This window comes from Microcebus murinus, chromosome 14 (assembly GCF_040939455.1).
Source record: "Microcebus murinus isolate Inina chromosome 14, M.murinus_Inina_mat1.0, whole genome shotgun sequence".
Taxonomy (NCBI): Eukaryota; Metazoa; Chordata; class Mammalia; order Primates; family Cheirogaleidae; genus Microcebus; species Microcebus murinus.
In genome coordinates, this window is record NC_134117.1 from 14,241,904 (window position 1) to 14,267,616 (window position 25,713).

The 25,713-nt window shown below is 34.4% G+C and overlaps 1 protein-coding gene across 1 annotated transcript in view; it reads right to left on the reverse strand.

The window, feature by feature from the left end:
- Positions 1–429: 429 nt before the first annotated feature.
- Positions 430–25,713, reverse strand: part of TRUB1 (TruB pseudouridine synthase family member 1) — a 37,627-nt gene continuing 12,343 nt past the window's right edge. The window contains exons 3-8 of the mRNA XM_012772740.2: positions 25,445–25,500; positions 16,592–16,673; positions 6,584–6,656; positions 5,887–6,026; positions 3,795–3,851; positions 430–3,036 (exon numbers count right to left, since the gene is read on the reverse strand). Coding sequence (XP_012628194.1) covers positions 2,777–3,036; positions 3,795–3,851; positions 5,887–6,026; positions 6,584–6,656; positions 16,592–16,673; positions 25,445–25,500 — 668 coding nt within the window. The 3' untranslated portion in view covers positions 430–2,776. The remainder of the gene's footprint in view (positions 3,037–3,794; positions 3,852–5,886; positions 6,027–6,583; positions 6,657–16,591; positions 16,674–25,444; positions 25,501–25,713) is intronic.

Genomic DNA, 25,713 nt, shown 5'->3' on the forward strand with positions numbered 1-25,713 from the left:
CCAGCATTTAGGAAGGCTGAGGTGGGAGGATCACTTGAGGCCAGGAGATCAAAACCAGCCTGGACAAAAAGTCTCCATGAAAAATAGAGAAATTAGCCAGGCACGGTGCACACCTGTAGTTCCAGCTACTTGGAAGGCTGAGGCAGAAAGATCATGTGAGCATGGAAGTTCGAGGTTGCAGTGACCACTGTACTCTAGCCTAAGTGACAGAGTGAGACCCTGTCTCTAAAACACTAAAAAAAAAAAAAAAAAGAATATATTTTAAAGTTTCAATAAATTTTAACTATTCATACTTATAAATCTGACAATGATAGAAGGGGAAGAATTATTAAAATTAGCAAAAATGAAAAATAAAACAAAAATAAAAAGACAACAGGCTATGAAAGGTACTTCTATCAAGTATTTACTGCATAAATAACTCATCAAATGTGTAAAGAAACCATTAAAACATTTATTTATATAAATAAACAAAATATACAGATAAATCACACAAAAGCAAATCAGAGAAACTTTCATCTCTCTCTTATACTTAACTAAATTAGCAATAACATATAAAATCCCTACCCATATGGTGAAACTATAAAATGTTACAACTCTTTGGGAATGCAATAAGGCAAACATAAATCATAAAACTGTTCATATTATTTCACCTAATAATCCCACTCCCAGAAATTTATCCTAATAAAATTGAAAACTACTTAAGTATTCACCAATAAGCAAATGGTTTAAATAAATTATGAGTATAAAGTAAGATAATTAAAATCATTATCAAAACGAAATACAGATAAACAATATCAAAATGAAAATAGTCAATTAAAAAGTATAGGTGACTTAAGATTATAATTATGTGAACAAAAAAGGGAAAAAATATAAAAATTAAAATTCTAAAGTTACTACATTAGGATGGTGAAGATAATGGGTATAATTTTCCCATTTGGCAAAACTTCCTTCAATGTTTTCAATTTAAAATGAAAGATTGGCTATCATTTTTGAAAGTTACTTGCCTTTTCAAACAATCTCTTCCCCATTAGTAAACTATACACGACAATTTTTTATGTTTGAGAAATAGAACAGAAATACCTCAGCTGTGTTCTGAAACCTTAAATATTTCACTACTGGACTTTACTTGCAAAGAAAGAAGACATACTGTAACCTGTGCCATTCCAATAGGCAGAGGTAGCCATTGCTACCTTTGGTTAACACAAATTGTGGGGCACTAGATATGAAAGTTGTAAACTTGTAAAATAGTAAAATTGTAAACTTCTAATTTAAAACTTTGTGTGTTTGGCATTTTATGTTAATGCATGATATCAATACTGTTGTCCTTGTAACTTTCTGTCTCATACTAAGAATTAGTTTTAACATTTTCATTTAAAATATGTTGTCAATATGCTGACAATGTTCTACTGAAGCATACAGCTTTTTAATGGAGTTTATATTAGGTTAACGACAAATAAAACCACTTTAGTTTATATATTTTAAAATTCTGAGTTAGTGGTTGCAAGCAGGCAACCACCATTAAAAAGTCAATCCATAAAAATCTAAAAACTTATATTTTAAAAAAATTTTAATGTCTTCCTTTTGAAACTATATTTGCGTGAAGGAAGAGGGATTTGAACATTTCTCCAGTCTGGCTGCATAATGCATTGCTTTCCCAAAACAAAAATGTGAAGCACTCATTATATATGAAATTTACTGTTTTGTAATATGACATTTGTAATACAACATTTTCAAAATTATGGTAAATACAGATAAGAAACTTTCAGAAAGCTATTTGAATGAAAATGTTTGATAATAACTGTTTTTAAATATATAGAGCAGAAATGCAGGGCAGCTGTCTCAATGTCTATAAATATCACTTGAAAGAGAGTCAACAACCAAAGACACAATGTCACATGGATTAACACCCTATACAGAGATAAATAAATGCTAAGGAATAAAGAAGTTTTTAATTGAAGATGCATTCTTTAGTTTAAACTTTAAAAATTATGTTATTTAGTAAGTTGGTACAAAATGGTTGACAATGTTGATGAAATTACCAGGAAAATATCTCACAGCTGCCAAAATACAAAGCTATAGGGGCTGTCTTCTCTAATGGTAGAGGTGAATCTAATTAAATATTAGTTTTCTTTATATATTCTGTTAGTGGCAGCAGCAATAATTTGGTTCATTTACAAATATTTATTATAAAAGTTTATTTCCAAAATCTAAATAAACACAAGTATTACTAAATGAGTGTAGTTTTATCAAAGAAATGTTTGTAATAATAACAAACACTCCAAAACACAAGAAAGAGATCAATAATGGCCATTTCAAACAAGTTGACAGATTTCTATAGAATGGAGCTACCAGGAAACCTAAATAAAGTCAAAATAACACTAAATTACATTCACATTTGTGATACTAAAACATGTATCCCATATTTCTTTTTTCTTTGATTAGAAAATTTGTTCAACTTTTTCACAGGAAAAGACTAAAGACAGATCAAATTCAGAAAGTTAATTTTCCTGAATCCAATCACATTGGATTTTACAACATAAAAATCCTTTTAACAACATAAAAAATCCTAAGAGTACAACAAAGAACTGAACTACAAGGTTATATATAATGTTTAGCAAATAAATTATATACTATAGAAACCTATAAATGATGGACATTTTCCTTCATGCAAAAAATTAAGTTAGGAATGGTTGTCTCTTGCATGTAGCTTGTCATTATGCATCTGCACACAGGATTCAAATGTCAACCAGGAAATGATGATATTCCCAGGCCAGTCTCAAAATGTCTTACTTACATCGTCTTCTCCCTTTGTCTCATTTAGAGTTATATATTCACAGCTCAAAACCTGTTCATTAGACTCCTCAGGTTTTGATTTTTTAAGTGCCAACTCTGCTGGGAGAAGAGATGAGCAATGCTCAAGAGACTGTGCAATGTCATCAATTGTCCATTTGTCTTCAGGCAGGGCATGCTCTTCTAGTGTAAATGGTCCCTGTTTGGTTCGGGTCAGCTCTAGCACATTGGCACAGGAAGAGAGTTCTAAAGCAACAAAAGGTAAAAAAAAATCCAGAAGATAAATGACTCAGTATTTCACAGCCTATAATTTTTCAAGTGACGGAACTCGACTCAAACCTCTCAAAACCAACCCAAGAGTAAAATTATAATAATCCAATATGAGAACCAAGAGCCTTGAGATAAAGAAATTATTACACAGCAAAATAATATTTAATAACTCACCTAAAATGCTCTAATGTCAACAAAGAACTTGCACACATTTTTCTTATTTAACTCATGAAGCAAAACCATGAGGTGAATATTACCCTTACTTTATAGATGAGATAATAGACCTGCCAATGTCACAACTGTCCAGTAGTAAATGGCAGAGCCAGAACTGCCACTTTCTGTCTATTTGTAAGACTATGGCTTCCAGTTTTTTAAAAAATTTGATTAGCATCAATGAAAATAACTTTCAGAAGGGTAAACCCTTTTTTTTTGATCCCTACTTTGAGTTAAAATGTTTTGTACTTAGAAAAATGTTGGCTCTTACATTCATTATTCCTGTCTTCATTTTCTGTTCCTCTCTTTCTCTTCTTCTTTCCCATTATGAGCATTTCACTGCAGCTGCTGAGGCTGATAATTGCATGCCATAAACCTACAATGCTTCTAAAGCTGAAGGCAGCAAGAGTTCAGTTCCTAAGGCCAGTACTCAGAAATAAGAAAAACAGAAAATTCTCTCTTCCCATTGAAAAGGAATATTACTCTCTAAATGATAATTCATAATTCATTTTTATGCTTACCTTTGCCAATGTCACTGACCAAGCTTCTGATATAAAAACCTCCTCCACATTCAACATCTGGAATGTTAACAGTGACATGGTAAATTGCTAACCTCCTATGAAATCCACTTTACATAGAAATGATGCCCTAAACAAATGTAAAAATGCACTATGCAAACAATCCTGTGATAAAATATTTATGTGCTAAAACATAAATTATTCATCCAGTAGCATATGTGTTTGTGAGATTGAAAAGTCAGAGTGTGGAGAAAGCAAACAGCAAAAACTCATGAACACATTTTAAATTAACTGGCAAGTCACACCACTTTAATACTTCAACCTTGTTCATTTAATAGATTTTAAATAGTTAGAAATCTCAGCTTTGCTATTGAGAGCTGTATTTTAAAAATACTTTCAGATTTGTACACCTTGTTCATTTAATAGGTTTTTAAATGATTAGAAATTGCCGCTTTGCCATCATGAGCTGTAGATTATTAAAATATTTTCAGATTTGTACCTTCAAAAATATACAACCAACCAACCCAATAAAAAACTCCTTTTACAGTGATAAGAATTACGGTTGGTGTACTATACTATACATGGAGCGCTCAGCATATTTAAATGTACTCTTGGAAATATTTCTTAAAAAAAAATGAAATAACTTAAAATTACACAGCATCCCCAAACTGAATGCATAGCTAAACATCTTAACACAATATAACACACATTTATTGGCTGAGAGCAGGACTCTGCATTATTTTTATTCATCAAGACATCTTCTGAAAACAGATGCCATATTTCCACACAAAAGGACTACATTCTAGCTGTCTCTAGTCTCACTGATACAAATAAAGCCATTGGGGGAATTAATCAAAATTCAACACCTGGGGATTTTAATTCTTTTTTTTGTTTCAGTCAGCTCACAGTTTGGGGCCACTGCTAAGAGGAAAATATGGGCACTAGGATCAAATGTAAGTGTGTTCACATTCTTGCACTATATTTGACTTTGGTGAAAAGACAGTTCTTTTGCCTATTACACTATATTTAAAATGTTTATAATTTACAGGCAATCAGAAAAATTTGAGTTTTTCTTACTTTCATAGATCATATCTACTCTGCCAAACCAGCTGCTTCATTTTCATGGAATGAAGCAAAAGATTTTTAGTGTGTTTTTTTCATTACTTGTCAAATATTTTAGTATCAAGAAACAAGAAAAGGAATGCCTTTTTTTACTAATTGTACAAAATCATATTCTATAGGAACTGAATACACATTAAATAATAATGTCAATGGGAAAAAGCAACAAAATTTAGGAAAAAAGGTTTTGGCAAATTATTTCTGAAAGGAATCCTATTCAGTACACAGTGTGAAATTAAGGGTAGGATCAATTTAAGGGAGCCTGAGGATTAAGAACTATAGCTTTTAATTCTTTACAGCTCTTCACAACTTTCTGCAGTTGGGAAGATGGTAAAATTTCCAACAATAGAAACAAACTATTTGGCTTTTATATTTATTTCAAATATGTATTATAAATTCAAATTGATAATCTAAATTAAAATGTGACTACGTGTCTAAGAATACATTTCTGCCTTACCCATTGTTTCCATATTTTTAGGATCTTTAGTAATAATTTATAGGATACAAAGAAGAGAGGGAAAAAATTAATCCCTTCTTAGAATTCTTGTCCAAAAACTAAAAATACTTTGTTTTAAAAGGACAAATTAATGTCAATTCTAAAACTGAATCTATCAGGTACTTGCCATAGGAGGAAAAAGATAATAAATATCTAAAATGTAAAAAATATATATACTTCTTACCTACTCTTCTCTATAGAGATCTAAAGTATGTTACTTTCAACTTCATAGTAAGGTAACCTAATACAATATATGAGAAACTCAGCCTAATTAGAAAGACATTTCTGAACCTCCTTATAGCTTTAGGTATCTAATTAAATGTGTTATCCAAAAGTTATTAACAAATCCTAACCTTCCTTAAATTCAAATTTAAAAAAAATCTCCAATATCCCAGGGACACATTAAAATTACACAAAAGTGGCCAAGTACAAAATAAAGGTACACGTCAATACAAATGATTTCAAATTTCCTCATCTTACCTAATGTGAAAAATGGTGGCTGGAAATTCTGAAGGGAGATACTGTATACAGTCACTGGCCTGGCAGGTTTTGCTTCTACGACTTCACCTCTTTTCATCAAAGTTGAAAGTCTCTGGCCATCTTTCTTTAATGCAGAATAGCTTGCAATATAAGAGAGGGAGAGAGGAAGGGTAAGGGAGAGCAAGAATTGAGAGTGATTTAGAAAGATGGAGAGATAATTTCAGATTAAGGCACAGAAAGAAGGGATGGACAAGCAGCCCTTTAAATTGAAAATCCTTCTAAAAAATGAACTAGTATTTTCTTCCAATCTACACCACAATGCTGTCATGGATAGTTTCTAAATATCTGAGGCTAATAGAAGTTCATTCTAACACTCAGTAATCAGTGCTGCAAATTTTATTCTTTAATCTAATCTTCCTGGAGATGGTCCTATTCATGTTTTCTCTTTACTAGGCCTCATTCTATGTTAAAGGCACAGGAACCTAATAGCCTCTGGTCATAATAATCTCAGCTATATTTCCCTGAAACCATTTCTATTACAATATTCATTTTTATCTAAAAGTTAACAAAATGTTTCTAAAAAGTGAATATGCAAATAATCTACTTAACAGATTTGAGCCTTTGTGTGATTAAATTTTATTAGACCACAAAACTCTTAGAATAATCATATTTATCCACATTCAATAATTAAACTTACAGGGGGGGTACTTGCATTATATTCCCAGTAAATTTCTGTAGAATGCCTTCGATGTCTTCTTGTGTTATTTTATCTGCCAAAAATGAAGGAAAAAAGTGACACTAAAGCAACCACAGAAGTACAATGCTATTTTTATAGCATCCACAGCTCTGAAAATTCATTTAAAAATTTTTCCAACAAAGCTAATATCATGGTGTATGTTTTGTAGGCCAGATTCTACCTTGTTGAGAAAAATAAAATATACTTTAATGAGATATAAGAGGGAGAAAGTCTTATGTTGCTCTTTATTAAGACTAAATCTCCTTTGCTTCAATTTTTTCTCCAATAAAAATGATCCAATCATCCTATATGCATTTAGTTGGTTCTGACTATGGCCGTTACCGTGTTTCCCCAAAAATAAGACCTACCCATAAAATAAGCCCTAGCAGTATTTCTAAGCATTTTTGCCATGTAAGCCCTACCCTAAAAATAAGACCTAGTGATGGGCGTGGCTACCCAGTGTATCTGCACAACCCATGCATTTTGTCACCGAGTGGTAAAGAAGAGAGCAGCTCTTCACATCTGCCCCATCGTGACAGCTACTATCCCAGAGGTGGCCGGAAAGGTGCAGGCAGCCCCACCAACAAGGTCAGCACCCCCTGTCAGGTCCCGGCCATCCTGTGCATGCTGCAAGCTGAGGCTTTAGGAGTAAAATAACACATCCCCTGAAAATAAGCCCTAGGGTGTCTTCTTGAGGAAAAATAAATATAAGACCTTGTCTTATTTTCAGGGAAACACGGTAGAAGACCTGAGGAAAATGCCACATTAGCTACAGAAATGGTCCTACAGTGATCAATAATGAGGTGATCAGAAGTAAGCAGAAATATAATTCCCATAGCTCTTTTTTAAGTTTCTCTAGGTACTAAATATTATAAATAACTTAAGGTGGTACTAAAAATTATCAAGTATTATCCACATTTTAAGTTTTACTCCATAAGACTTCAAAACCATTCTGTTATGGCATAAATTTTACACACATTCAACTCTGTCTGCCAGTAAAGATATATTTATCTGTCTCACCCCTCCCTTCTCTGCTCTTGAAATTTCTCTCTTCTTGTAAATGAACACTCTTAGCCTCAAAAATACACCAGTACAGGCCGGGCGCTGTGGCTCACGCCTGTAATCCTAGCTCTTGGGAGGCCGAGGCGGGCGGATTGCTCAAGGTCAGGAGTTCAAAACCAGCCTGAGCAAGAGCGAGACCCCGTCTCTACTATAAATAGAAAGAAATTAATTGGCCAACTGATATATATATAAAAAATTAGCCGGGCATGGTGGCGCATGCCTGTAGTCCCAGCTACCCGGGAGGCTGAGGCAGAAGGATCACTCGAGCCCAGGAGTTTGAGGTTGCTGTGAGCTAGGCTGACGCCACGGCACTCACTCTAGCCTGGGCAACAAAGCGAGACTCTGTCTCAAAAAAAAAAAAAAAAAAAAAAAAAAAAAAATACACCAGTACAAAAAAGGAATACATATAGCAAGGATTTTAGCATGCCTAGTAAAAGCATTTTTGAAACAATGATTTTTGAAAATTTGAATGAAGACATACACATAATGCTTTTAATATCTGTTACTTAGTCATATTTTTAGCTTTTGTTTGATACTTCCTCAAACAGAATTATGCAATATTATAGTTCTCTAATTTTAAAAACTGAGAAGTATGGCAAACTGAAATTTAATATTTATAATTTTTACATTTACAGATGAGTCTTTATACATATTTCATATTCAATAATAAACCAAATCATAGAAATATTCTATAATCTGTTTAGGTCACAGTCAATGGAAAGAAAATTCAGTGCTTTTACCATTTTGTAGGAAATTTATCTCAACTTTTTATTCTGGCATATGCATGTTACCTTTGATTTTATTTGAACAATATTAAATAAAAACTAGTGTGTTTGAATTACTGTTTCAATACCAGAATAAAAATTAGAAGACAGCATGGAATACTGTGTCCAGATTTCAATATCAACTCAGCAAGACAGTCTTGACCTCAGAATGACCTTGACCCTTAAAAGCTAAACACAAAGACTAGAATCTACTAGACTCAAACAGATAGAGAAGAGCTACAAAACTCAAAAGAATTTCTCCAACAATCAGCAGCTCCAAAAAGGCAGATCTTAGATGGTTGTTCTATTCATACTATTTCTCAAACAGATATATCTCGTGATACAGATGAGGATTTTTCCATGAAAAATTTTTACTCTGCTGCAACATGAAGACATAATTAAGGGTGGCACTTTAGTTATGCAAATACAAGATTTCCAAATCTAGACAGCCAATGCTATCACCATGCTGGCACTTGCTAAAAAGAAATGCTATTAGTGATAAAACTGCAATAGTTCATAACTTTGCCACAGATTTTTAAAACGAGATCAAACAGCTTTCTGCTTCTGCAAGGCTGGTCTCTTTACTGACATTCCTGCAAATGTGGATTTCTTTGTACTGCTTCCAGGCCTCTCTTTCACTGATATCCCCCCACACAAGATGACTAGATGTGTTCTCTCTCATTCTATTTCTGCCATGTTGTCTCTTTCTCTGATTGAACATGTGAGGCTGTTCATTCTGCAATTAATCACACACAATTTTTAACTACTCTCTGTTTATATATGTAGATATTATCTCACCAATGAAATTCTAAGCTTCTCAAAGGCAAAGATAATTTTTCTTCTTCTGTAACAAACCCTATTAAGATGGCACTCAAAACATTCTTGCTGAATTTAATTTGCTGAAGAATAATAGAATCTCAAGGTTGAAGGGCATTTAAAAGTCACCTAGGCCAATCATTCATCTGATATTTGAATCACTCGACAGAAAGCCTGCACAGCAAGTTACTTTATAATAAAAGCTAAGCTGTGGTACCTAAGTATGTAGTGTAAACTGGCTATATCTAAAACATGGTACTAGTCAAATCCAATTAATAATTATCCCTATAATATAATAAAGACTCTACCTCCAAAGTATTCAAAAAGAAATGGAATTGCCACAGCAAGTATACCCAATAACTAGCCAGAAAAAGCACATTTGGTGAAGGAAGATAAGTATGACTTGGGTAATTATTTTTTGTTTAGTAAATTAATAAACTATCAATATGACAGCATTCATTTGAGATTAATTTTTTTAAAGTCATTCTCATAAAATCAATATATACAAGATCATGTCATACATCATTATTTGTTTAAAATGTATTGACTATTCCATCAAACTTACAACATGATAGCTGGTACTTAACTGAACTATGAAAGTAAACACGCCACGGTAGGTTAAAACTATATTCGACCACAACAGAGTGACTGTTACTGGGCAAGTCCTGCTGCCATAAGCAGCTGTTGAACTGGAAAAAATATATCCAATAACTGTTTTTAGGCAGACAACAGGCAGCAAGGACTGCAATCCCTAAGAGAATGGAAACAAGCAGGAAAAGCCCCACAATCACCTGCAGTGCTTTCTTAACTGTGGGGCAGAGAGGGGAATCCCAAACACAGCACAGTGATCCTCTGAACAGAGATCAGAGTTTAAGGAAGCAGTGGCAGTTGGAATTTGGGAGAATTACACAGAGAAAGAGATATCCATCTTGAGACTCTGGCTAAATTCTAAGCTACACACATATAGACAGAGTTTCGATGAAATTAACCAAAGAACTACTAGTAAAGCTCTTACAAGGCTGGAAGTTGTCTCAATTTCAACCACCATGAATGAAGAAACTTGCTAAATATCCAGGATATTTAATAGAGACCCCAGAAAAGCCATGCCTTAGGAGTAGGGCTAATCTAGACCAGGAAAAAGTCTACTTTACACCCACTCTAATAGGAAATCTATACAAAAGCAACTAGAAATAAATGAGTTTAGCAAAGTTGAAAAATACAAGATCAATATACAAAATTCAACACCATTTCTATATACTAGCAATGAACTATCAGAAATAGTTATATCTCTAGGGGAAAAATTATCTAGAATGACACAAGAAATTTAAAAAAAGCATGTCCAATAGTTAGTAAAAAAAAAAAAACACACAAAAACCCCAATCCATAATTTAAAAACTTCCTAACAAAGAAAACTCCAGAAAAGATGTCTACCAGTAAATTCTATCAAACATTAGAAAAAGAAATAATGTCAATCTGACACAAATTCTTCCAGAGAACAGAAGAAATAAGAATATTCCTCAACCTATTATATGAGGTCAGCATAACTTTGATATCAAAACCAATCAAAGGCACTAAGAAAAAAGAAAAATACAGAGTAATCTTACTCATAAATACAGATGCAAAACTCCTAAACTAAATATTAGCAAGTCAAATGCAACAATTTTTATAAAGGTTAACACATCACAACCAAGTTGGGTTTATTCCAGAAATGTAAATTAGTTTGATGTTTCACTAAGAAAAATCAATAGATGAAGAAACTACCTGATAAAATCCAATATCTCCTCATAATTTAGGAAAAAGTGCAAAAAAACCCCCCCCAGAATCAGCAAATTAGGAATACAAAGCAACTTCTTTACTTTGATAAGAAAGCTATTAAATAACTATAGAAAAAAAGCTATAAGAATAAGGTAGGATGACTTGCTCTTTCAGATATTAAGATTTAGTCTAAAACTTTAGCAATTAAGATAGCTTGGCATTAGCACAAAGACAGAAACTGACCAATGTAGAAAAATAGATTCCAAACAAGCCCATGCCTAAATAGTGCTTGATTTATGACAAAGGAGGCAATGCAGAGTAGTGAGTGGGGTTTAAAAGTGCTGAGTGCCAACTAGATATCAATGTAGGGAAAAAATGGTGATTTGCAGATGTACCATGAAAGGCAAAGAAATAAAAGTTTCTAGAACATAGAAAAATATTTTCATGTTTTTGTGGTAGAAAAAGTTTTCTCAAACAGGATATCAAAAGTACCGACCCTAAAGGAAAAGACTTGATAAACCAGACAAAATTAAAACTAAGAACTTCTATTTTCAAAAAAGATAAAATTAAGAGAGGAAAAAGGAAAGTCACAAAGTAGAAGAAAATATCTGCTACACACATAACCAAAAGATGAGCACATATCCAGAGTATACAAAGAACTCATACAAATCAGTAAGAAAAAGGGAAATCAATAGTGAAAGAAAATAAAATGGGCAAGAGACCTGAACAGACAATACACAAAAGAGGATGACTAATGAGCTAAAAAGTATGTGATAAAGTACTGAATCTCATCTGTAAGCAAATTAAAACCACAATGAAATACCGCTACACACTCACCAGAATGGCCAAAATTTAAAACACTGCTAATATCATGTATTGCTGAGGATAAAATGTAATGTTATACAACCACTTTGAAAAATTGTTTGAAAATTTCCAGTACAGTAAAATATATACCTACCCTATGACTCAGCAATTCCACTTGGGTATATACCCAAGAGAAGTGAGTATATGTGTCTACCAAAAGATAAGTACAAAATATACATAGCAAATTTACTCATAAAGCTCCAAACTGGAAACAATCCAAATGTCAGAAGAACAGAAGAAGGTGTGGGTATATACATACATATGTATGTATTAATACGCACGTGTGTGGTGGTATATTCACACAGTGGCATATTACATGGCAATAAAAAAGTCTAAAATACTGATAGATATAACAACCTCAATGAATCTCACAAATATAAACAGAAGAATTTAGACAAAAAAGATACATACTGTTTAATTACATTTATATAAAATTCAAAAATAGGCAAAATTATATCACAGTTTTAGAACAGTAGTTAGCTTTGGAAAAGAAGGATGTGTTAGTGACTGGAATGGTCCCTAAGGTTTTTTTCTAGGAATCTTCTATATCTTGACTAGGGGTGGTAGGTGCATGGAGTTTGCTTTGTGATAATTCATTCAGCCAGAAATTTATTTTTGTTCACTTTTATTTGTGTAATACCTCTTAATACAATGTTTAAATATAAACAAATAGCATCATAAGATTATTACCCAGCTACACACTAGCCTTAATATAGTGTGTACCTTACTTATTTAAATCACAATTGAGACCCCATCAACTCTTCAGCTTCCCCCAGGATAAGCCTTTGAAGTGTGGGCAACCAAACCACACACAATCCAAGGGGAACCACTCCCATTAGATACAAAATCAGCGACATCCATTCAAGAAGACATTGGTAACAACCTGTCACAAGACTAAGGGGTGGTGGTGTTTAGAACAGAGGATTTTAGCATGGGATTCTACTTTCCTTTTACATTTCTTGCCTCACAATAAGACACAAGAGGTACAGAAAATATTCCCAACGCCGGAACAATTAGGCCTCCCCAGACACTTGGCCCACATCTAGCCAAGGTCCTACTGTCTGGGCTCAGTGGAAAACTCATTGATAAGCACACTGAAGCTGTGTGTTTTCAGAGACACCAGCCATAGTACTGGAGATTTAATATCTACACACAGATGAGAAAAGAACAGCAGAAGGTAGGAAGATACTTTGCCTTTCCTGGAAATTACCTGCAGTCTTATCTGAGAATGCCTCTGTTACTGCTTATTTATTCATATGTTAAACATTTTATTCTGTATGCCACACATTACACCAAAAATACATTGAGGATCAAAAGAGACATGGTTTCAGTCCCACAGCTTAAGGGATCAACAATCAAATATACAGTATAATTGTAAACAGTGAAAAATGCTATTTAGGAATAACAGAGGGTGTTATGATAGAGACTCAACGGAAAAGCCCTGTCATATGCTTTGAACTTTGAGTCTACTAAGCCAGAGACTCATTTTCTTATTCCTTTGAGCTAGCTTTCAACTACCTGAAACAGCGAAAAATAATACTTGTCTAGATAGGACAAAATGTTTTAAGAACATTCATTTGCCATGGCTTGCATATTGCCTTAGTTACTTTATCCAAATGTCAGGTGTCCATGACAGGTCAATTAAGGACTGCATTTTTGGTTGTTACAATAGCTGGGTGAGGTGGCAGCTCCAGCGGCCTTTCATGAGTGCAGACTGGGGATGCCAGACGTGCAGGATCATGGACCACAGGGAAGAATTCCCTGTGCCCTGCCTGACTTCTGGATGTCTGCCAGATAGGCAGGTGAAAAGCCTGTTTATATTAATAATTACCTGAGGCTAGAACTTAACTCTATTTTACATTTAAACAGGAAATATGGCCAGTTTTGCATATACTGAATTTCCAGTACTAAGTCATTAACACAACACACCTATATCACTTTGCATTTGTACCTGTGGCCTTCACAGTGTAAACATCTGACTATTTCATTAACACTTTGTGTAGTAATATCTGTGCATTTACATGCCAACATACCTATTTTATTATAAATTACTTTTACTTCTTTTTTATAACATATTTACTATAGTATATTGATTTTTTTTTTTGAAAAACATATGTGTAGGTAGGTTAGAGTATCTCTGAATTTTATTTCAGGATACTGAAGAAGACATTATAAAATACTGGTCGTAGGTCTCACCATTAGGCCTCAGAGGTTTGAAAACACAGGTCACAGCTCTCCATTAAACAATGAGTTCCTTAAGGACACAGGCCAGGTCTTACTTATCTTCCTCATGGTACCTACTATAGCAGCTTAAACACATGATAAATATTTGCTGATTTACTGAAAGCACACAGAAAAATCATGCCCATCAGCAGAATTCTCTGAGCTTTGATTTGCTTGAACTACAAATACTATTCAATAAACTGTAGGAAGCTCTCTTGTTCAAGCCCTGAAGAAAGTTAGTTTCTCTATGATTTATTGCAACATTATAATGAAATGATTTTAACTGAGTTTTCTTTAAGGTAAGTAAATAAGGTTACAAATTACCCAATACAAAGTAGAATTTTTTAAAATTTCAAAATACTTAAGTACAGAAAGAAAGGGTGTGTTTAAGTATTTCTATCACTGGTTCTCTTGTAGCATCTCCTACTCAATGAATTGTACCATCACATAACCAATTTTAAAACTCAAAACCTAGGTCATGGTTTATAACTCCCTCATTAACCCCATGCGGTCAATCTACAAGTCTCACCAATTTCACTTCCTAACCATTGTTCTAATCTGAAAACTTCTCTCTCTCTCTCTACCACCATCATCCTGGTCCAAGTTACTATCATCTCTGATTGGAGATCCTCATGACTTGTCTATGAGACCTCCATATCCATTCTCTTCCAATCAATCCTCATAATAACACTATGAGGTTGGTTTCATTATCAACATTTTAGAGATGAAACATAGAGATTAAGACACTTTCAAATTCATGATACACAGCTACAAAAGGGTAGAGCTAGAAATTAAATTAAAACCAAATTTGCTTACTCTAGTGCTCTTTATACTTCACCAAGCTGCATCCCATCCATAATTACACTACCCTAGGACCATTATTCTGAATATCAATCATTCTCTTTATTATGCTTTGGCAAACGGAGACAGAGATACAGGAGACTTAATTATATGTGTAATGACTATAGTGCAGCAGTCCCCAACCTTTTCAGCACCAGGGACCAGTTTCATGGAAGACAATTTTTCCATGGACTGGGAGGGGGATGGTTTCGGGATGATTCAAGCACATTACATTTATTGTGCACTTTATTTCTATTATTATTACACCGTAACATATAATGAAATAATGATACAACTCATCATAATGCAGAATCTGACGCCACCCCTGATGTGACAGGAGGTGGAGCACAGGCAGTGATACAAGCGATGGGGAGCGGCTGTAAATACAGATGAAGTTTCACTAGCTCACCCACCACTCACCTCCTGCTGTGCGGCCAGGTTCCTAACAGGCCATGGACCAGTACTGGTCTGTGGCCCAGGGGTTTGAGGACCACAGCTATAGTATACTCTGGAAATCTCTGATATCCTCCTATGGCCTTATGCCTCTTTAACCTAAAAAGCCTTTTGGTTAAAGGTTATAGTTGGGTTTCAATTAAATGAGGGTCTGCTATTATTTGCTAATAATAATAATAATGATTCCAAGAATACTTCAACATCTATTTTTAAAAGGACTTGAAATAAATCCGCGATTTTTCTTTTCATTATGTTGCTTAATTATCTGAGCAAGATAGTAAGCTACACATAAATGTTAATAGAATAAGTAAAGCTATTATGAACAAGAAAAAGTTTGGGCTCACTACTGGGGCAATATGCAATATATATTAAAGACAATATATAATATATAATAAGGACAATCAACATAAAATACGGGCCAGGGAGCAGGCAGAGGCTAGACTGCCTACAACTAAATTATGAGATAACATAAAACACAGAGAAAAAAACAGAAAGTCTACAAAAAAATTCACAATTAGCGCCATAATAATACAAGTGAACTGATGTACAAAACTGCAACTGCTGCATTATAAATAGCATAAGCACTGTGAAAGTTGCTAGGAGACCATTTCATTTATCTATCCTTTCTTAAAGTAGTGAAAGAAGGAATTGGAGAAATATTAAGGTGAGTACCACTGAGTTCCACTTTACTTCCAGAGAAATAGCTTTCTCTCTGTCATCTTTTTACATACTCCAAAAGCAGAAACATGATTAGTTTTAACATATTAAACCTGGCACATTTATTTCAACAGCTGGCAAATAATTGCTGTTTTTGTGTGTTTGTTTGTTTTTTAAAGACAAGACAGGTAAAATCTAACATGAGAGCATGTCTGCTTTGTTTTTCCCTTACTAGGGAAAATAACCTAAACCCTAGCTATAAATGTTTTTGGTAAGGGAGTTATTTGGAAGAATAATGCTAACTATTAAAACAATTCATTATAGGAAAAGAGGCAATCACAATAAATCTTTATTCATAAACATACCAAATAAGCAGCAATGTGATAAACACTTTCTAATCTTCTTATCTTAAAGAAATATACTGAGAACTGAAATCACTGGAAATGTCAGTTATGAGATCTATTTTAAAATTTTGCATTCTCAGAAACTTTCTCTAAATATTAAAAAGAAGGACTACATAAGATGAACTTCATACCGTAAGGTTTTTCTTCTGTTATTTTCCCTGTAGAATCTAGTGTATCGGTAGCTTTGCCCAGTTCTCCAATGGCAGTATACCTCTAGGGAAAGAGAAACAAGGGAGAAAAATGGGCATAAGGTAAAGAAAAACTTATGCATGTACAGAATTTTACTGATACAATCAAGTTGATACAAAATGAAGGCAAAAATAACAGACTGCAACTGTTTTGTTAGTTTGGTTTTGATATGTGGGAAACATTTTTGTAAACTGAGGAATATTCACAAACTTCCCACACTAGCCAACATGAGAAAGAAAAACATGATGTTATTGATAATTGTGACTACTGTTATTGCAAACGAATTTCTAAAACCACTTACTGGGAAGTTTGGTTTTTAAGGAAAATTTTCAAATATATCCAAGAGTAAAGAGAATGATACAGTAAACCCTGACATGGCCATTACAACATTCAATAATTTTTCTGCACATACAAATAAATTAAGTAAGTTGATTTATTGCTTCTTATACAAAATAGTAAGACAAATCTCGGCCGGGCATGGTGGCTCGCACCTGTAATCCTAGCACTCTGGGAAGCCAAGGTGGGAGGACCGCTTAAGGTCAGGAGTTCAAGGCCAGCCTGAGCAAGACCTAGACCTCCTCTCTACTAAAAATAGAAAAATTAGCTGGGTGTGGTGGCACGCGCCTGTAATCCCAGCTACTTGGGAGGCTGAGGCAGAAGAATCTCTTGAGCCCAAGAGTTTGAGTTTGCAGTGAGCTAGGCTGATGGCACACACTCTAGTAGTCCAGATGACAGAGGAAGACTCTTGTCTCAAAAAAAAAAAAAAAGGACAAATCTTAGCAAAAGCTCAATATGTAGAAAATGAGCAAAACTAACATAGCAGAGGTGAAGCCTATAACTATTACATATGTTTTCTTAATAAAGAAAAATTGATATTTAAGCTCTCTGAAAGGAAAAAAGTCACTTCTAAGAACTGATCACTATTCACAAGTGAATTAGATCATTATTATTTAACTGAGGATTGTCTTGCTTTTCATCTTAGGGCATATTTGTAGTACATATTCTTTTCACTAGTCTCTTTTGGTCAAATTCAAATTTTATTTGGAATATCACATGCATTAGTGAGAAGAGTGCAAGGGCTGTATTTCCCACTGAAAATAATCTGTATTTATGGGAGTGTTTTTAAGAGACAAAGCTCAAAGCACTTTGCAGAAATATAAGCTTATTAATGACAAACTTATAATTCTAGTGAAGGGACCCAAGACAAAAATGAGGAAAATATTAAAACTTCAAAACCCCATAAACATGCAGACATTTTATAGCAGCCTAAGGGTCTTCAATGAAATCAACTTCATATCATATAGCTCAGAATGTTTTTTTTTTTTCTTCACAAATACAATACAGGGAGGAATGCTCCAATGCATTTGAATTAATTTCTTTTAAATTTTGTAGGTGCTGACAAAAATTAGTTTAAATATTCAGTCTTATCACCTAAGATACCCCATTCCTACTTCTATATTTTAGAACAATCAACCTTGATTAAGCAAAGCACGGGGAAAGGTACAGCAGGCCAAATGGTAAGAGCACAGGCCCAGAGTCCAGCTGGCTGAATCCGAACACTGACTCCACCACAGCTGGTGAAGTAGGTTAAGTTAGTCTTTCCTGCTAGAGCTTCATTTCCTTATCTTAAAATAGGGAAAATAATAGTACCTCATGAGAAGCAGCAAAGAGTTTAGAGCAATAGTATCTAGCCCTGGTAAACAACAGTTTACAATACCATTATTATTATTTTTAAAGAAAAGAATATGCAAGGCTGAGTGCAGTGGCTCACACCTGTAATCCTAGTACTCTGGGAGGCCGAGGCAGGTGGATCACTTGAGGTCAGGAGTTTGAAACCAGCCTGAGCTAGAGCGAGACCCCGTCTCTACAAAAAATAGAAAAATTAGCCAGGCGTGGTGGTGCATGCCTATAGTCCCAGCTACCCAAGAGGCTGAGGCAGGAGGATCACTTGAGTCCAGGAATTTGAGGTTGCAATGAGCTATGAAGACACCACTACACTCTACCTGGGGTGACAGCAAGATTCTGCCTCAAAAAAGAAAAAGAAAAGAAGATGCAGAATGATTCACAGTAACCCTAGTCAGAGTTAGTTCTCATAAGGACAGGAAAGCATCAAAATGTTCTGTATCATTTTTGCCTTTTAGAGTCTGTCTAGTTGCATAAGAAAAACATAGTGCAATCCTGTATATCGTGCCTTGAATGTATCTGCCCTATTCTGCTATATAACAAGTTTGAACCAGGAGCCTTAACACGTTTTTCAATTATGCGATGCCAATTCTAGTCTCTGCACTCTGGGTGTCCTATGCCTGGGACACGCTCCTTCCCTAGCCTTGAGCTCCCTCTCTTCTCTAAGGATCAAACTGTATTCATCTTTCAAAGCCACCTTGTTAATCCATTTCAACTCCCAGTCAACCTGTTACTCTATCCCATCTCCCAATCCCTCACCTCCACAGGTACTCAATACAAATTTTATGCATAAGAAGAATGAAGGCCTATATCAAATCCATAAATTCAATCATGTTTCTGAAGGACCGTATTCTCCTAGGTGCTGCTAAGAGATATACAGACACATACTAGAGAGTTCCTTGACTTTGGGAGGTTACAGTGTAACAGGGTAAGGCATCATAAAGACAACTACTGCAGAGGGAACTGAGTATAATGATGGTAACACACATGTCTGGTTCAACTTACTGAGCTTTCATACCACACTCTTAGCACATGATTATCTATAGATGTTCATTGTCTTCCAAGTATATTTTATTGATCCTTACCTTCCCAAATATAAACTCTGTTATCTGGAATTTTGCTGTTCTATTGTGTTCCTTACTAGATGGAGACACAGTAGCAGCTTAATAAAAAGTTGACAGAATCATACACATGCTGGAGAAGTTCCTATGGTTGTAATTCTTCACATTCCACTATAGTTTTGGACATCTAGATTGTATCTGCTAAAATTCAAACCAGTTCAGGTTCTGCATTTATGCTGTGTCTAGCTACGTGCTGGATTCTTTTTAGGGGAGACAATATCTAAATCGACAGTTCTCAAACATTTTGGTATCAGGACCCCTATACACACTTAAAACTCATTGAGAAACCCTGGCACAAACTTTTTAAAAATACAGTGTATATGTATGTGTTTATATATATGTATATATACATATTCTATATGTATTAGAAATTAAAGCTGAAAATGTTTAAAGCACTAATACTCATGCACACATTCCATTAACCATCAGAGCAATGATGTCATTGCACATCTGGTAACCTATGAAAAGCTCTGCGAATTTGTGAGACTGCAAATAAAAAAAGTAAAACTATGAAAATAGTTTTGATTTCAATGGACCCTGAAAGAGCCTCAGGAGTCAGCCTGCTGTAAACTGACAATTTAAATCTAGCTGTTTCCTACCTTTCCCTTGTCATAGCATCCAGTATTAATTATTCTTCAATTCTATGCAATTATCCACAACTACTTATTAAAACCCACCCAAGACAGTTAAGCCTTCAACTGAAACAAAGCCTCACCACCAAAAAATATGGGAAAGAAGAAAAAAGACATGGACATTTATACATTCAACCCTCCCAATTCATCTTATAGGTCTAAAGTACTTCTTGTCACTGACCTAAATTCTACACAGAGACTGGGTTTTAGAGCTGCTTATTCTCCAGGATGTATAACTGGGCATTATAAATTCTATTACTGTACTCATTACAACATAATTCCACTACAACAAAACAAATGGAGTTCCCTGTAGAATTTTCCACTGACGTGTGCGCTCTTCGAGATGCGTGGTTTCTCACTGATGCTGCTCTACTCCCTACTTTGCTCACCTTCAAGCTTCCTGAACCCCACAGCAGATATTAGCTAGACATGTCTAGGAGCAAATCTACTTTTGTCTTCTCCAGGAGAAAGGAAAATGTTTCTATTACAGAAGTATATATAATCATTTCTATCTCAACTAAGCAACTGTTTTTTCTGAGATTTGATTTTGAAAGCTTGTGATTCAAAGTTTTACAAACAAGCAAACAAAATGATACTATTTAGGATAAGAATATTTTTTTTAAACTACCAAAGCAAAAACATGTGGTTTTGAATGTCTTCATTAAGAAATAACTCTGGCCGGGCGCGGTGGCTCACGCCTGTAATCCTAGCTCTCTGGGAGGCCGAGGCGGGCGGATTGCTCGAGGTCAGGAGTTCGAAACTAGCCTGAGCAAGAGCGAGACCCCGTCTCTACTATAAATAGAAAGAAATTAATTGGCCAACTAATATATATACAAAAAATTAGCCGGGCATGGTGGTGCATGCCTGTAGTCCCAGCTACTTGGGAGGCTGAGGCAGGAGGATCACTTGAGCCCAGGAGTTTGAGGTTGCTGTGAGCTAGGCTGACGCCACGGCACTCACTCTAGCCTGGGCAACAAAGCGAGACTCTGTCTCAAAAAAAAAAAAAAAGAAATAACTCTTTACAGTCCGTAAGTATAAGCCTTCAAAATTTTCAATGTAATACTTATAAAATATGTAAATATTAATAGCATATATAGAAAAGGTACAAATTGGACTAGCCTCTGGAAAAAACTGATTAGAAATGCTGAAATCTTAAAGAGTTGCATAGGAACATTATTCAAGTCACACTTCAGAGTTTCACGGCTGGTTAACCTAAAACTGCCTGTTTGTGTTCTTGGGGAAAGTTACTAACTTTGACCACATCCAGGTTGGGAAACTTTGTATGCCCCAATGATAACACTTGTTCAGTTGCTAGAGGCAGATACAAAGTTGCTTTCTGAGGAAATGCTGGCTTTGTCTGAGGGTACCACCACAGTTTACTGCCACACAGATATGTGAGTAGCCTTATATCTGGACAATGCTAGTTAGATTCTTCAAGTTTTCATACTAGGACATCAACCATTCCATCTGTTCATCTGGTTTCTAAAACATTTACAAAGTTACCAACTCTAATCAGTAACATAGAAACTAATAAAGATAGCACTCCAAAATCTCATCAAAGTCTGTTACTTCAAAGTACAACATCTGCTATCCAGCTTTTGCTGAATGGCTCAAAGAAAGTATAATTTAGGGAAGACAATATAGAGGGACTATTGCCTTCCTCTAGGTCAGCAGTCCCCAACCTTTTTGGCACTAGAGACCGTTTTCATGGAAGACAATTTTTCCATGGACCAGGAAGGGGTAAGATGGTTTTGGTATGATTCAAGTGCATTATATTTATTGTGCACTTTATTTCTATTATTACATTGTAATATATAATGAAATAATTATACCACTCTGTTCTTGATAATCTACACTCTATACTCATATTAATTTAGGCCAAAGGAACACATTAGTCTAACCTCTCAAAATAATTTTACCTAAGTTATATTTTATGTTGATCTACTTCTATATCTGTTGTAAAACTATTTTTCAGAACCACCATCTGTCATTCAATATACCTGTAAGGAATTTCTCTCTGACTTTAATGCCCAGAGAAACAACTCTGTCGCTCTCTTAGAGAACTACCATGTTTTCTCTTTCTGATTAGTGCTATATTTTGCCTATTATAGGAATGAAAGAAAGGAAATTAACTGTATTCAAGATTTCCAAAAGAACTTGTCTGTGGAAAATTACTTTCAGGTGTTGAGGGCATGTGGTTACAAAGCTCCAACAGGCCTGGAACTCAGGAGAGAGAGATTTGGGGACAGGTAGAACACTCAGGAATAGTAATAACATTATTTGTTGAGCAATTTCTACATACAAGGCACTGCATAGAAAACTTGCATGCTTTTCACACATAGTATGCACATAATCCCAAAAGAGCATGCCGGAAAAAACAAAATGACAGGAGAAACATGATTATTGGAAGAACAAAGCTTACTACAAGGCAAGAGAAGAAGATAACTAAGAACAGTTAGGGGAGTGGCTCTTTCCTTAACTCTTACCCTGATCTGGGTGGGAGGGAGCAAAAAAAAGAGCTGAGTGATCTGAATAGTGTCTGGTCTTCACAGATGGAAATAAAATAATCTTATGGTCTAAAGCTGTAATCCCCAACCCCACCGCCAGTCCATGGAAAAACTTTCTTCCATGAACCTGGTCCCTGATGCCAAAAAAGTTGGGGACCACTGGCCTAAAGATTTTATTTAAAAAGCCAGCACCCACCAATTAATTGATAGTAGTTGTATGAAGTCTCAAGACTTTGAAAAGGATTCTAAAGATGTTTCTTGATTCATCAGGAAAGAATGTTAGGCCATGTTCAATTAGCAACTGAGCAGTCTCCAGTTAGGACTGACTAGTGATGGAAAGGTGTATTGTAATATGGATGTAACATGAACACTGCATATCTGCCGTCCTAGAACTAAATACTGCTACTCTTGAGATGACTCCACCCTACACAAACTACAAGTTTAATTTTTCTAGTAGCACTGTGATGCAAATTTTTCTAGTAGCACTGTGTAAAAATATGAAGTGGAGAAACAGTAATAAACATTACGTCTGAGCCTAAGTTAAGAGGCTGCAGCCACCAATTTTTTTAATGAAATAGAAAGAAAAATATCAAGGACATATCATACACAGGGTTGAAGTTGTTTCATGAAATTTTTGCTTTTTATACAAATATGTGTATACAGGATTATGATATAAAATAAATTTCTTACTATGAGTCTTAGTCCAAAAAATATTGAAAATCTCTGTTTAAAATGATCTCTAAGATTCCTTCCAGTGTTAAAAAAATACTTTCTGAAAAATATTCATTAACAGTTTTCAAATATTTTTGATAAAAAATATAATCTTCAACATACTTAAAGCTAAATTTTAATGATTTAATTCTTCCAACAAATACATGGTGTAAAATTCAAAGTGTAAGAAACAGAAATAGCTAACAAGACAATGGTGCCTATTTTTGAAATGTGAAACACTCAAGAACTAGGTTTCTGTAACAAGATGCACCTGGGATATGCTATTTACGTTACAGTTACTGAGGATCAATGATTTCACCATATGACATTCAGCTTTGCTGGCTGACAGTGAAATGGTTTGTGACAAGTAAAACACCAGAGCCAATAATGCATTTACATTTCCATTCATAACATTTCTAAAAATAAGCCTAGAATTTACAAGTATTAATAAAACTTTTTGATAACATATTAAAATTATATATAGTGTGTTGTATTTGTGGTTTTAGCAGAAGGGGCAAATAATGAATATTTCAATGAACTCAACATATTTTATATTGGGGGAAAAAACCCAAACAAATTCCTTAATGTAAACATATCTTTTTTTAATTATTAACATAAAAGTGACTTGTTTGTTGTAAAGATTTTAGAAAATACCAAGTATTATAGAAAAAGAAAATGAAAATCATTCATAATTCCACATTAATCACTGCTCATATTTTGGAGTTCAGAAACAACTATTAAGCAACTGACAAAGATCTGTATCAGAAACAAATTCTAAACTATGTCAGTATTTAAGCACAATGTACAAATTTATTGGGAAACTATCAAATGCCTCCATTCTAACACAATTTTTATATCCTATGATTTTTTTTTCAACAGCAGTATTTTAAAGATTGCAGAGCAAGCCATATTGAAATTTTTCATTTATCTAAGATACTAAGATCCCTTCTGACTTCCAGGCACAGATTTTCATGCCAGTTGATAACTAAAACGGGATATCACAGGCAATATGTTCTCCTGGGCTTTTTATTTTAAGAAAAACGTACTTAGACCAGTGCCACTTAAAGTGTGGTCCATAGGCCAGTGTTTATAATGAGATAAGTTCAGAAAATGAGGTTATATAGAAACTTATTTAGCAATTTTACATTGCTATAACATTTTAATTATGTTTTAGAAAAGTCAATCAAGTCTAAAATGAACTGGAAATTATTTTAAATGATCTTTGACCACAGATTTTTTTTTTTAAGAAACAATTTAGAGAAATCACTTTATCAAATACTTACATCACATTTAGAACAAGGGTTTTAAAACAAAGTCTAATCCAGGAACTTAATGAAATTCTTCTCTACCTCCTGTCATATGAATCTTCCTTCCATGTGCATTTTCACTGGCCTTTATACCCAGCTATTACGACCAGCACCTAACTGCTAATTAGAATACAGATATTCATATCTCTTTTAGAGCTGGAAGAGACCCTAATCATTTTTCCTAAGGAAAAACTGAGAGGCCCAGGGAGGTTAACCACTCTGACACCTTGACTTCTACTTCAATGCTCCTTCCACCATGCTGAACACCTGAAGCAGTCCACAGGTTTCCAGCCTCTCCTGCCTCCAAATAACCCCTCCCTCTCTATCAAGTGCCTGAAAAGGAAGCTTTTGGAGGCTACTCTCTCAGATGGACAATATAATTTAACATCTTCAAGAGGCCCCATTCTGTTCCTTAATAAAGATTTTGTAGCCACTGAACAAAGCATGTTTTTGCTGAAAAGTACATGGTTTATAAAATGCTACTTGTTTCTATAAAAATTCCAAGGTTTAAAAAAATCTGCTACTAGAGTTTATGACCTCTAAGTTCCCTTTCATTTAAGAAATATGATTATATTTTAAAAATATAAACATAATTGTTTAAAATTATGGGTACCACAGACTTTTTGCTTCTTTGTTTTTCAATAAAGAATTCCTGACTTACAGTCTCAATATTTTGAATCTCAGATATCATGTTTATAGACACTGTGATTAATACTCAGGAATGACACTCATTCATGCAATTTACTCAGTTTATTTTTTGATTGATAAAATCCAACACATGCAGGTCATTAAGAAAAACATTAAAGAAAAGTAGAACTATTCCAGTATTCTTACCTTGGACCCTGACAACATACTGGTCAACATTTTTGTTCCCCTTCCAATTCCAACCACTACAAATTAAAGAAAGAAATATTATGACACTCTATTCTGAAAGCTAGGTTTTTATAATAGCTACATATTTGGGTCATAATTTCCTGGCTTATGTCATATGAAATTGAAAAGAATATATATTTATTTAACATAATTTAAGGGCTCCTATCACTCCAATCAGTTGAACTTGTCATGCAACTAAGAAATTCTGAAGAGGTGATGGAAAAGAGAGA